The 15,184-nt window shown below is 35.3% G+C and overlaps 1 protein-coding gene across 1 annotated transcript in view; it reads right to left on the bottom strand.

Moving 5' to 3' along the window:
- si:dkey-112e17.1 (uncharacterized) overlaps positions 1–15,184 on the bottom strand; it is a 31,333-nt gene that overhangs the window by 3,889 nt on the left and 12,260 nt on the right. The window contains exons 2-5 of the mRNA XM_051110795.1: positions 8,875–9,740; positions 5,071–5,122; positions 4,626–4,761; positions 3,073–3,215 (exon numbers count right to left, since the gene is read on the bottom strand). Coding sequence (XP_050966752.1) covers positions 3,073–3,215; positions 4,626–4,761; positions 5,071–5,122; positions 8,875–9,740 — 1,197 coding nt within the window. The remainder of the gene's footprint in view (positions 1–3,072; positions 3,216–4,625; positions 4,762–5,070; positions 5,123–8,874; positions 9,741–15,184) is intronic.

Genomic DNA, 15,184 nt, shown 5'->3' with positions numbered 1-15,184 from the left:
ATTATATATATATATATATATATATATATATATATATATATATATATATATATATAATAAATAAAAAAACAATATTAGACACACACACACACACACACACACAGAATACAACATAAAATATTTTAGAATAGTTTTATTCTATGGTTTAAATTTACTACATAAAATATTTGTTTATTTTTAATTTGTAACACATATTATAACTTGGGAATTATATATATTATACGTTTTAAGAAATTATAATTTTTACTTAGCAAGGATGCATTAAATTGATGAAACATGACAGTAAAGACTAAATATTTCCATTTCAAATAAATGCTGTTAATGGCTGCTGAAAATGCAGCTTTGCCAACACATTAATAAATTACAAAAATAAAAAACAAAAGAAAAGAAAACTTAAGTTGTAATAATATTTCACATTATTACTAATTTTACTGTATTTTTAATCAAATAATGCAATTTAATAAAAAAAGAAATTATCAAAGAAAAAAAGAAAAGGGAAATTCCAAATATTTGAGAACAGGAATCTATTAACGCTGCACAGCATAATCTATAATACCACTATAATTAGCTCGATAATACAATTAATTAGGTAGGAAAGTGGCTTACAAAGTTCCCCCACTGGACCTATTCAGGAACTAAATAATTTGAGCTTCATAAATGGCCAAAGTTGCTCGAAATTAAATTCTATAATGAATAAACTAGCATCAGTGTAACTAAACTAATAAATGTGAGAATTTGGCTTGGATTTCAAGCTTTCAGCACAGTATGAACCTGCTCAAATCAGCGAAGCTAAATCCAGAGAGACCAGCTGTTGCTTCAGGAGTTGCTTTAATAAGATTAAAAAGAATTTCTTTCGTTCTCTTAAAGCGTTTCAGACACAGCGGCTGAGACTGAAATCTAAATGGGGTTTACGACAAGCAAAGGCCTCCAAAAGTGTCAGTCAGCTGTTAAATCGGACATGTGCAGCGTGTGGGTGAGTATCAGAAGGGCTTTTCTCATCAGTAGGAGTTTGACAGTCCTCACGCATGATCTCCAGCAGCTCCCCATGTCTAGACGAGTATTATGCCGGATTTAATCTTGAGCTGTTCTGGCAAGATTTCATATTTTTAACCAAAACAATACCAAATTGTCCGGTTGTGAGGGAGAAGGCAAAAACAAAAAAGGATAAAGAAACTACAGCGCCAAACAGCTAGCAGGAACGCAGCTGGACACCAAAGATGCAGGTTTCTGATTCTTCTCAAACCTCCTTGGATGGGCACAGCTTGGCAAATTTTTCATGCCACATTTCAGAGCCAAAGCAGCATGGACCACACACACTTGCATAGAAACACACAGAGCTGAAGCTGGGAAATTGGCTACAGGCGGATAGCATTCATTAGTCAGAGCTATTAGCGGGCCAGCTCTCTCTCCGACTGCCAGAGTCTCTGCGTCCCAGCAGCCTCTAGTGAAGAGCTACTTCTCTGCCCCTCATCCAGAACATCACCACACACCGTGAAGCTTGGCCTACTACACTGCACCGCCTATTCAAGCCGAAAACAATTTAGTGTCATGAAGAATGCTTCAAACTAACAAGTATAAGTAAACAGAGAGGATCTCTTATAGTATTAAGAGGGCAATAAAAGCACATTGTTTATATAAATAATATAAATAAAAACAGTAGAGTGTGCCTCAAAAGCATTTAGACACATTTCAGTAGAAAACAAACTATCAATGCATGTGGGAAAAAAAAAAAAAAAAATTTCACATTTAGAACTTTTTTTTTTAATCACTTCACATTCATACTTTATTGTGGGATTTCAGTGGATGTATAAAGTCAGTCTCCCTCAAGTTCACAGGTTCTAGAGGCCAAACTTTTATGCTGTTTTTTTTTCTGCAAAATAAATGTTGTTATTCATTGGTTACTGTATTAAATGTTATTTAATTAAATGTAATTAAATAAAAAGGTCAGTCATGGAGATAAAAGGCTTAAAAGGAGAAATGTAAACACAGAATCGTGTAACAAATGTAATAAGACATTTATTTAAAAAAAAATATTATTTATATATATATATATATATATATATGTATATATATGTATATATATATATATATATATATATATATATATATATATATATATATATATATATATATATATATATATATATATATATATATTATATATAGTAAGATAATATTATAATTAAAAAATATATTTTTTTTTTAGGTTAACCCAATTTTTAATACCCATTTTTAAATACTTTATAACAAATTATTATTTTTTTGGTTTGCAAAGTGTGCTTGTTTTTTAATACTACAATTTTAAATATGTTTTACATTTTTAATTTTTTTGAAATTATTATATCTATATATATATATATATACACACACACACACACACACACACACACACACACACACACACTGGTTCATTATCTTTGTGGGGACTCTCCATAGGCGCAATGGTTTGTATACTGTCCACACTGTATTTTCTATCCCCTTACCCTAACCCTACCCCTAAACCTAACCCTTACAGAAAACTTTCTGCATTTTTACTTTCTCAAAAATTCTCATTCTGTATGATTTATAAGCTTTTGTACCCATGGGGACCGCAGGCTGTTCCCCACAATGTCAAAAATTTCAGGTTTTACTATCCTTGTGGGGACATTTGGTCCCCACAATGTAGCAAAAACAAGTACACACACACACACACACACACACACACACACACACACACACACACACATAATATATATTTAAAATACAATTTATTACTGTGGCAGAGCTGAATTTTCAGGAGAAAAACATCTATGTATCTATATCTATATCGATATCTATATCGAGATATACATATATATATATATATATATATATATATTTTTTTTTTTTTTTTGTTGTAGTAAAATCTCACTATATTTTTTTTACTGTATTTTAAACAAATAAAGCGTTAAGAGATAAGAAAGCTTAAGAGACTATTTTCAAAAACAAACAAATAATAAATCTTACCAAACCCATGCTTTTGAATTGTAGTGTATACACAAAATATATCAAAGTTTCTGGATGTAGCAATGTACAGAAGAATCAGATACTCACAGTATGTGGAGAGAAGGGCAGTTGGGCTGAGTTGGGTGCAGAGGCGATGATAAAAACCTCATCTGTGCCTACTTCTAATTCAGTCAGACCACTGGAGAACTGCTCTAGAGCGGCCTTCTCTGACACGTCACATGCTCCAATTACTGAAGACCCACAGTGAACATATGGAATGTCATATTTATAAAATGACTTCAAATACTTTATGTTAACATGCAAATATAAAGGTGAATAACTTATTCATTTGTCATAGTGTCAAAAAAAACCTCAGCTCAGTCAATCACTGTTTATTTGAAGGTTAAATGGAAACATTTAAGTACTTCAGCTGGTATGACTGGACTAAGCTAAAGAGAGGGGGTATTTCAGATTTAGAGCTTAGAATAAAGCCAATGTCCCTCTTAAGTAAACCTTACTGGCCTTATGGCCTTGACTTCTCATGACTTCATAGTTTTGTGTTTGGGAAATATATACACTATATAGCTAAACCATTTTAAAAGGTTACTGCTGAACTTTCACAAAATCATATTTTCCCACCTTAAGTCACATTAATCATCAACAAATACAGGTATAGGACTGAAAGTAACAGTTACTTTAGTAACAATTACTACTAATGATGCTACAATGAAAAAAAATACAGATAGATAGATAGATAGATAGACAGACAGATATTCATTACACACTAAACAGAAAATCAAAAGTTCTGTCTGTGATTTTTCCTCATTTTATATGCAAACCTGAGAAACCTTCTCCTGTAGGTGAACTTTGCATCCGATGACCCCTTTAACGTGAACTAAGAATGAACAATACTTCTACAGCATTTATTAATCTTAGTTAAATGTTAATTTCACCATTTACTAATGCATTATTAAAATCACAACATTAGTTAATGTACTGTGAATTAACATGAACAAACAATGAAAGACTGTATTTTTATTAACTAACATTGACAAACGACACCTTACTGTAAAGTGTTACCAATATACTTAAATATATTTTATTATGGTAAAGTGTAACTATTGTAGGTATAGTTTAGGTTCACTTTAAATATATTGCATTTAAAGGCGAATATTATTCAAAGATCATAAAATCCTTATTAATAGTGGCATTAAATTGCCTCAAGTCTGTTTGGATTATTTATTTAAACACGCCGTTTACATTCAATCATGTTTCCTTTTTAATAATTATAACATTTAATAATTACTTCCATGTGCTTTGAATATAAGAGGAAATTCATTTTTCAGTGAGCTACACCCTAATGGAGCTCTGATAGTCTTGTTACACTGTTTCTGAATTACAGTAATTTGTCCTTTGATCTGTTCCTAGACAAGACTAATTATTCTCAATGTATAGGTTCAGAAAGGGGACAAATGAACTCCACAGCTTTAGCAAAATGAACCCAGTGACCCCCAAGTTCCCTGATCTGACAACATCAATGAAGAAAACAATAAATCTGGGGGAGAGAGAAAGGAGGGAGAGAGAGAGATAGAGTATTGAGGGAGTGATGTGAAAGGGAAAACAGAATGAGGCAGAGGGACAGATAAAGAGGCACTAAGCACCTGTATGGGACAGACTGCGGTTGACGGAATGGTTGTTGTTGTCGTTCAATGCACCCGGCTGCTGCTCCAAACGATTGGGAGAAACCATCTGCAGCTCACTCACATCTGCCGCTGAATTTAACACTCCTTCTGGAACCTACAACACAATAGCTCACATTATTTCTACATGAGTATACAAAATATTCACCAAAGCACCAAATGACAGCACAAACTGGCTTTGGCAGGTGAATACCCACCACTAAAATGAAAGACAAAATCACTATGTGCATTCACACTTTTGTGTGAGAGATCAAGTCTGCTTATCTATATTATACACAGGCACACATTTAAATATAGAATATGCAATAAGTAATTTTTAGAATTTAAATAAGTCAGTACAAACTCCTCCTCATCTTTCATAAAGGTGAGGTCTATCTCAAAGAAGAACATATGTCTATAGGTTTACCTCTGAGCTGATGGAGGAGGAAGCATTGGCTCCTTTCGCGCATAGTTTCGGCCTGGGAAAACAGCAGAACACAAGTAACATCATCTTGTTTGCTTTTAATTACTGTTATTGGACATCAAGTGTTCCATTAAATAAATGTTTATTTCTCTCAGCTCAATGACACTAAAATGTCTGCTATAAAATCTGGAGTACACCAGGATAATTTTGTGTGAGCTTGTTGAAGGGTGACCTGGATATTTTATCTGTCCGATTCATGCTGTAAAATTTACTGCAATTGCATGACCTCTAGGAAGGTCATGTCAGTGGTAAAGAAAACATAATTTCATTCGCTGATGAAATTCAACCTGACAGTGATACTGGCCCAGTATGTTACCACACAGGGAACAGTTGAAAATATTTTTATAGGCCTTGCACAGTCATAAAAAAGGTACAGTTCTGTCGTTGGGGCGGTACCCTGAGGTACAAAGTGAAAAGGTACAAATATGTTCTAATACTAATATGTACCAACATATGTACCAACCTGTATCTCTGAGGTACAAATATGTACTTTCAAAGTACTAAAAATGTACCTTTAAGATACCAATATTTACTATTTAGGGGTAGGTAAGGTACAAAGATGTACCTTTTCACTTCTGTACCTTAGGGTACTGCCCCAGCGACAGAACTGTACCTTTTTTTCCTGAGAGTGCCTGCTTCATATATACAAGTAAACATAAATACAAGTACACTTGTTTGCAAACATGCTTACTATACTTCCTAAATTTTATTGTTAAATGCCTAAAACAAGACTACTTTCAGTGTATAAACAAACAAATTCTGTTTGTAACAGGGAACAAAAAACAGAAAAGGCTCTGTTCACGTGTTATTAAAATCTGTCTTTAATGTAAATGGATCACCTAAGATGTACACTACCAGTCAAAAGTTTTTGAACAGTAAGATTTTTAAAGAAGTCTCTTCTGTTCGCCAAGCCTGCATTTATTTGATCCAAAGTACAGCAAAAACAGTGCAATTTTGAAATATTTTTTACTACTTAAAATAACTGTTTTCTAATTGAATATTTTATTTAATTTATTTAATTTATTCCTGTGATTTAAATGCTGACTTTTAGCATCATTACTCCAGTTTACAGTGTCACATGATCCTTTAGAAATCATTTTAATATTCTGATTTGTTGCTCAAAAAACATTTATTATTATTATTTATTTATTATTATTATTATGTTGAAAACATTAATAGTAGTAGTAGTAGTAGTAGTAGTAGTAATAAATATCGCTTGAACAGCAAATTAGCATATTAGAATGATTTCTGAAAGATCATGTGACATTGAAGACTGGAGTAATGATGCTAAAAATTCAGCTTTGATCACAGGAATAAATTACATTTTAAAATATATTCAAATAGGAAGCAGTTATTTTAAATGGTAAAAATATTTCACAATATTACTGCTTCTACTGTATTTTATATCAAATAAATGCAGGTCTGGTGAGCAGAAGAGAATTCTTTAAAAAAAAAGAAAAAAAAAAGAAAAAAAAAAAAAACATTAAAAAACTTGGTTATGTTAATACCTGGTGTAAACAGAGCCAATGAAAGGCACTGGCACTCAGTAACCCTGGGGTTTATAAATCAGTTCTGTGAGCGTCAAAAGTCACACTGTTATTCCCATTGGGAGCCACAAAGAATGAATCTTACATGATGAATTCTTTGAAACCTCATGTTTGTGTTTTACCAAACAAATGAAACATCTTTGTGGACAATGGTCTCTCGTTCTCTCTATTCTACCCTTTCTCTCTGCTTCTTATATTTCGTCTGCTTTCTTTTCTTTGTATTGTGTGACTGCACCTCGCTTTTGTGCGTTTAGTTTATTGCCAGGTGCGGCACCATGAACATGCTCAGGTATGAATAGCGTTATAACATCAAAGTGTTTCTGAAAAAAGGAGAAGAAAGACTTGATTTAAGCTGCCAACAATGGTGAAAAATACCACCAGCTGTGTCAACACCAACTCACCTGACTTACATTATCACGGACATGGCATTGTTTATGCGACAACTGACTAAATCTAAAGTGAACGAATGAGAGAAAAATGGTGATACTGACAGCTAGTTATGGACTAAAAGTGAGGGTATGAAATGCTGACTACAAAGACCTAAATGTCAGGATGACAGTTTTTATTATAAATGTCACAATATTATACAGAATTTCACAATACAATAGAAAATAAATTAATGCTGCAAGCAGCATTAAAAGGGCCCTCACACCACCATCCGGTGGCTTTATGCATTTAAAGTGGTAAATATAGGATGAATATGTCAAAGTCAATTATATGTGCTAAACTTCCTGCTGCCAGCTGGTGGTGCTATGACTACAACTGAATATTGGCATGTACATGTCTTCAGGCCAGGACTTGCATGTTTAAGTTAATGTAAAAAAAGTAATTTATTGTTGACAGCAGGTGACGCTATGATTGTAACAGGATATTGGGCTTTAGATGTGTTCAGGCCAGGACTATCGAACGTGTGAAGTTTGGGGCAAACAACGGCTTGCAACAACTTTTCCCATGGCGAAACACTGAACTTTGTCAGGCCACCACAGACACCCCCTTTCAAGAAAACTCAAGATCTTTGCAATTTAACATCACAAAAGCCTGTAGAGTAGACTGACCAAATACAATGTTGATGTCATTAAATCTCTAGGAGGAGTTCGTTGCAGCATAAAACATGTCACTTCCTGTTGCCAGCAGGTGGCGTTATGACTACAACCAAAAATGGGCATAGGCATGTGTTCAGGACAGGACTCTTATCAAACATGTGAAGTTTGGTGCAGATCGGATATTTTATGCCTGAATTATAACAACTTCCTTTTTCATGGTGAAACATCAAAGTTTGTCAGGCCGTCACAGACACGCCCTTCAACGAAACTCAAGATCTTCACAATTTAACATAACAAAGGGCTTTAGATTACACTGGCCAAATTTGGTGTTGATCTGTTTAAATCTCTAGGAGGAGTTTGTTAAAATACAACACTTTAAAATGGCAAAAACGGCACAAAACATGCAGAGAAAATAACAGAATAACAGACTTCCTGTTGGGTTTCGGACTTCGTACCAGGGGACTTTTCTATAGGTATTGGTGTGTCACATGTGTCTACCAAATTTCATACACGTATGTGAAACATAGTTCGGGGGGCACTTATATGGGTGGCGCTACTGAGCCATTTTGCCACACACACTTCTGAAACCCATATCAGATGTAAAATGTCACCATTTTTGTCATGTGTGCAAAGATTCATGAGTTTTCAAGCATGTTTAGGCCCTCAAAAATGTGATTGATTTTGGAGAAGAAACAGAAAAAAACTGAGTAATTCCAACAGGGGCCCCCCCCAGTGCTCGGGCCCTAATTGTATGAAGGTTTGGGGTCAGTAAGGTTTTTTTTTTTTTTTTATGTGTTTGAAGGAAATCTCTTAAGCGCAAACAAGGCTGCTTTTATTTGTTAAAAAATACAGTAAAACAGTAATACTGTAATTGTACTGTAAAGATATCACATGGACTATTTTAAAGATGTCCTTACTACCTTTCTGGGCCTTGAACGTGGTAGTCGCATTGCTGTCTATGCAGGGTCAGAAAGCTCTCAGATTTCATCAAAAATATCTTAATTTGTGTTCTGAAGATGAACAAAGGTCTAATGGGTTTGGAACAACATGAGGGTGAATAATTAATGACTACAGGTTTGCATGGCGACTGCATGGGAATTATCTGTAATCCTAGATCAACTGCAAATAAATCTCTCCACCTGTAGAAACTTCCTTACCTGAAAATCATACAGAGGATTCCAGCCAGGGCAAAAGCAAATACAACTGTTCCACTTACAGCACCGAGCAGTGCACCAGCTCTGCCGTCCGAGGTCAATAGCGATCTCTGTCGTTGGCTTGTGGCTCCCTGTGTTTGATTCTGATAATGGAAGAGGAGAGCGAAACCACGGCCCCAGTGGGTAGTGGTTATCAACTCCATAATGACCTCCACCATGTCATCATCAGACCCAAACACCAACTGGCTGCTAGAAGGGCGTCTAGAGCCACAGAAGCGTGAGGAGAAGGTGATGAGATCAGATATGTAGAGGACATCATGGGGACAAGCATCAATCAAAGGTGGCTGGGTCTCAGGGCTCACAGCATCATCCGTTTCTATGGGCGTACGTGGACTTGTGGAGGTAAAGTCGCTGGCTGCTCTTGATGCCTGAAGTGAAACGGAATTTCTGTTTTCAACTGGAAGAGACGCTTGGGGAGCCAAGGGGGAATCGGAAAGCATTTTGGCAGAATTGGAAACTTTGGTCATCTCCATTTTGGTGGACTGTTCTTGGATCACCACTTGTTTGACGTCCTCTCTGTGTGTGGACTGGGGTTCCTTTGGACTCCCAAGGCTTTTTGACACCAGCAAGCCACTATCGTTTGGTACCTCATCCACAACAGCATCTGATGTGGTGGGATATCTTGCAGGATTGTCGTGACTCTCAAAGACATCAAAATCAAACATCTCCATGATTAGCTGGTGACCAACAGGTATAAAGAACTGCCACACACAGTGAGTTCCAGATGAATAGTTATATGGGAAGCCAGGTGACAGAATGAGGCCCTGTACGTCCACAACATCCACCTTGGCGCCACAATCAAAGTAAACCTAATGACCAAAGACAAAAAAAAAAAGCATCAGAAGCATTTCCACTATCACTGCCTGATTACAAACAGGCCCATGAGATCTAGTTGCTGTCATGTTAAATGTGATTTTTTAAAGAACACTGGGATGCCTCAGCAGACTTTCAAAGGGGCCTTAAAGAGATAGTTCACCCAATGAAAATTAGCCCATTATTTACTCACCCTCCAGGCATGCTATATATGACGAATGCAATCGGAGTTATATGAAAAGTTATCCTGGCACCTTAAAGCTTTAGAATAGCATAGGCAGGTATTTCGATTCATGAGTCTAAAACAAGTCAAAATCTCAATGTGGAGAAGCCAAAACAAAACAGCAGTCATGAATTAGAAGTTCAAAACAAGGATTTTTAAAGAAAAATGTTGGAAGATTTCGATATAAACCAAGAGGAGACTGGTTTTCCTTTGCTTTGCTCCTGTAAACAAACACTGGTTTTCACGAGACTCACAGGTGCATGTGCAACGCTGACCAATTACATCATCCGCCCGGAGCCGCTTCCATGTACAACTGTTAGCACAAGTTAGATTAAAGTGATTATTATGTTTTGGATATTTTTCTTACAAACATGCATCAATTCACTACAGAATCCCACCCAGAGCTGTGTGAAGCACTTTTTATTATGGATGGATGCACTTTATTGGACTTGTTTTGGACTGATGAAGAGAAACACCCACCCATTGCCATGATAGAGCTTGGAAGTGGCCGGATCATTTTTAACTCCAATTGCATTCGTCTGAAAGAAGGAAGTCACACCTAGGACGCCTGGAGGATGAGTAAATAATGGGCCAATTTTTATTTTTTTGGGTGAACTAACCCTTTAAGACTTAGAAATGATATAACTAAGACAAAACAAGCTTAGCTGAATAACTAACTAAAATTCTAAAAAATTTAGATGTACCCCCTCAACAATGGTTTGCATCCTTTTAAGAAGTAGAGTTCTCAGAGAGTAAAACCTGGATATACAGAGGTAACCGAATCTAAAAAAAAAAAAAAAAAAAATGTGATTACTAGACCTAATCTAAAAAAAATGTGATTACTAGACTTGGAAAAGTCATGTGTATTAAATCATAAACGTTTAAACCCAGTGGGCAATTTTATAATGAATAAACATTTTAATAGTTAGGCCAACGTGTAAAACATTTAATTAAATAAAAATTAAATTAGATTTTTTTTTTTAGGAGACGTATAAAGAGGCATAGAAATCAATTTGTTAAAAGTGTGGGGAGCCCTGAAGAACACCAAGTTCCTAAAACTTTTGGAATCATGAAATGTAATTATTTTAATTATAATTATTGTAATTACTTAAGAGATTACTCTAATTACACAGAGATTATATAAGTCTTGAAAACAAAATTAGGGCTTGGAGGCCTTTAAATATTATTGTGAAAAAAAAAAAAAAAAAAAAACGGTTGAGAAAGTGTTGAGATTTTGAAGTCCAATGAAGTGCATCTATCCATCATAGAAAGTACTCCACACAGCTCCAGGGGTTAATAAAGGCCTTTTGAAGTGAATCGATGTGTTTGTGTAAGAAAAATAACCATATTTAAAACTTTATAAACCTCTCTAGCTTTGTTTACAGCAAAGGAAAACCAGTCTTGACCCCTCTTGGCTTACATCGAAATCCTCAGAGATTTTTCTTTATAAATTCCCTTTTGTACTACTAAATCATGATCTGTGTTTGGTTTTCCTCTCTCCACTGCGCTTCCTTGTTTGTCAGTTTTTACCGGAGTTTATGTTATGCCTACGTCCTACATCATCTGCTGAAACGCCACTCTTTCATGAACGTATGTACAACAGTTAGTGGAACCTAAAGATCACAGTTTATAAAGTTTAAAAATATCGATATTTTTCTTTAAAAGAAAAATGCATTCACTTCAGAAGGTCTTTATTAACCCCCTAAAGCTGTGTGGAGTACTTTTTATGATGGATGGATGCCCATTCATTGCCATTATAAAGCTTGAAAGAGCCAGGACATTTTTTAATACAACTCCATCTGTATTTGCTGAAAGAAAGTTATATACACCTAGGATTGCTTGAGATGGAGTAAATCATGGGGTAATTTTCATTTTGGGGTGAACTATCGCTTTAAATAGTAAAATTCATCTTCCATGACTATTTACAACACTTTCATGTTCAAAGCGTTACATAACCCTTGAGTGAAAGGTGGGTTGACTTTATAGCAACACATTTAAAGATAGCATGGTAGCAAAGGAACAACATAAAGATTAAACAAAGGACATTTCTGCACCACTTGAATGTAGATTACGATAAACATGCTCAAAGAAATTTATAATACATTTAATAGCAGTGAAGAATCAGCAGACTGTTCGAGATAATTCTTCCCAGAACCTGAGCTCCAGGGGTTAGCGCTACGGTCCTAAAACATCTTAATAGGCTGTTGTAGTTCTAGCATCAAAAGTTCAAGAGGATGGCATGAGTTCAACAAACCAACGGGAAAGTCTTTGGCGCTGTTCCGGTTCATTCGACACAACATTAAACATAGGTAAACAAATTTGGCAGTCATAGCTGGTCTGACGGTAAGTCGCTAAGTGCTAGAAAGCTACGTAAAGCGTTGCCCTAATGTGATCGTTTCAGAGCAATAACAACAGACGGCTGTGAAAGAAACCCATCGAGCAACAAAACTAAATGTTCTGTTCAGAAAATTAGCTTCGGTCTGCCTCTCCCAAACTGAACTATTCAACCCTTCCCTTCATCGGGTATCAAAGCTGGATATGCTGGCTGCTTTGCTAACCCCAGGGAGGTATTCCTTCAGACATGCTGTTCGTAATATCTCACAGGTGTGCAGGATGAGGGGACCTCGGTATAATTGGAGGCAGATGGGAGTTGGGGCTAGACCACTCCAAACCAGACCTTGGCAGGGGCCTGTTTGTTTATTGGGCTTCCTGTTGGCACTGGTTCTGGACGGTGGGAGGGAATAAAAGAACTGCAAGACCTCACCAACGCCAGACAGGTAACAAGCCTAGCCTCAAGTGATGGCATTATGCAGGACAAAAAGTGAAATTAAAGTCAAGATGAGATACAAATCGAGTCAGTTTACTTTCTAAAGGTACATTCCTAGTCTTATTGTCATGATTTATTAGTGAACAAGACATATTTGTCTCCATAATCTTTCATCAAAATGTTAAAACATCCACTACTTTTCAACTGGCATCACCAGAGAATGAAAATAAATGTTAGTCAACAGTCAAATGAGACCAAATATTGGACAAACAGCCAAATATGACCAAAAATGCAGCAGCTTATAGGGTTACTTCACCCAAAAACTGATGTCACATGGTCTGTTTTAATGATGTCCTTACTATCTTTTATGGGCCTTGAATGTATCAGTTGCATTGCTGTCTATGCAGGGTCAGAAAGCTCTTGGATTTCAAAGATATCTTAATTTGTGTTCCAAAGATTAACAATAGTCCAAAGGTTTGGAACGACATGACGTAATTAATGAGAGAGTTTTCATTTTTGAGTGAACTCTCTCTTTAATGTTGGTTAATCTAATAAAAGCTGTAATAATTGTAACAAAAAAGACAGATTTTAAAGACAATTGTGACCCTGGACCACAAAACCATATATATATATATATATATATATATATATATATATATATATATATATAAACACACACACACACACACACACACACACACATATATACATACATACATACATACATACATATACACACACACATACACACACACATACACACATACATATAGTAAATATATCAAAAAGTAATAAACCACACATCAATGGAAAGCTTTTTTTTTTTTTAACTGACCCTTATGACTGGTTTTCTGGTTCCAGGTCACAATTGAGGGAGAATTACTTACTGAGGGTGAATTTGGCCATCATCCATATTGCTGTTCCCAGAAATGAGAGGCTCAAATGAACTTCAAATGTAAGTTGTTTTTTTTTTCTTCATGTCAATTGTTTGTAAACTCTTTCACTTCTGGTTTGATTCTGATATATAACATCCACTTTTCACAATATAATCTATTCCTGATTGATAAAATCAAGTCACCGTATATTTAGAAATCTTTATTGCATTATATGCCAATAGTGATAGTTCAACGTGAGAAAAGCACTTTGAAATAAAAAAAAAAGTTTGCATAGCTGTAACTCAAGCAGCATTATAGACGAGCTATTATAGATATTATAATTTCCTTTAAGATTTTGATTGTTTACAAACTTAATTTTAAGGTGCAATGTGTTTTATTTCCAGAGATTTGGGGATTTCAGTGTGGCCCCATGAGTAAATTGTTAAATTGTACACATTTTCAGTGTTCAAAAACCAAATGTGGGTCACTTTTCATAAGCTGATACTTTTTTCTTTTAAAGAAGAACAACTGAAAAATCAAATACAGTTGAAACCAAAAATGTATCTTGTTTCCTTCTCTCAAAACAACTGTATAGACCATACCTGAGTTCCATAAATATCATTTTTCCAAGGTTTGTGTACCTGTAACTTAAAGGATTAGTTCACTTCCAGAATAAAAAAAAAAAAACAATCCTAATAATTTACTCATCCAAGATGTCCATGTCTTTCTTTCTTCAGTCGAAAAAAAATGAAGGTTTTTGAGGAAAACATTCCAGGACTTTTCCCATATTGTGGTCTCCAATGGGAGCCAATGGGTTGAAGGTCCAAACTGCAGTTTCAACACAGCTTCAAAGGGTTCTACATGATCCCAGCCAAGGAATAAGGGTCTTGTCTAGCAAAACGATCTTTCATTTTCAAAAAAAAAAAAGAAAAATTTACATACTTTTTAACCACAAACGCTTATCTTGCACTAGTTCGACCTTATGCATTACGCAATCACGTTGGAAAAGTCACATGCAGTTAGTTCTTTGTCTGCGAAAAACTCCATCTCATTTTCTCCTCAAACTTCAAAATCGTAGACAATCTTTAGCTGCGATCGTGTAGAGCCCTTTGAAGCTCCACTGAAACTGCAATTTGGACCTTCAACCCACTGAACGCCATTGAAGTCCACTATATGGAGAAAAATCTGTAAATGTTTTCTTCAAAAACCTTCTTCAAAGAACTCTTTTTGGCTGAAGCTAGAAAGCTATGAACATCTTGGATGACATGGGGGTGAGTAAACCATCAGGAAATTTTCATTTTGGAAAATGAACTAAACCTTTAGATATTCTAGTTATCTCAAAATGTTTTTATAATTGTGGTTCTTAATAAACTTTTTATTTGATGTGTTTATTTTAGGCCCCTATATGGTTTAATCCCATAGATATAGGGATCTCAATGCAGCTCCATGTTCAAATTGTTGAATTCTACCCAATTTCATTGGTCGAAAACCAAACGTGGGTCATACAGGTATATTTATTGTATTTAAAAGAAAACGCTCATCCATGACATATATATTATGCTTTTCATCATTATT

Source organism: Labeo rohita, chromosome 5 (genome assembly GCF_022985175.1).
Source record: "Labeo rohita strain BAU-BD-2019 chromosome 5, IGBB_LRoh.1.0, whole genome shotgun sequence".
NCBI lineage: Eukaryota > Metazoa > Chordata > Actinopteri > Cypriniformes > Cyprinidae > Labeo > Labeo rohita.
Note: the sequence above shows the minus strand (reverse complement) of the source record. Positions and strands in the feature narration are given on the sequence as shown.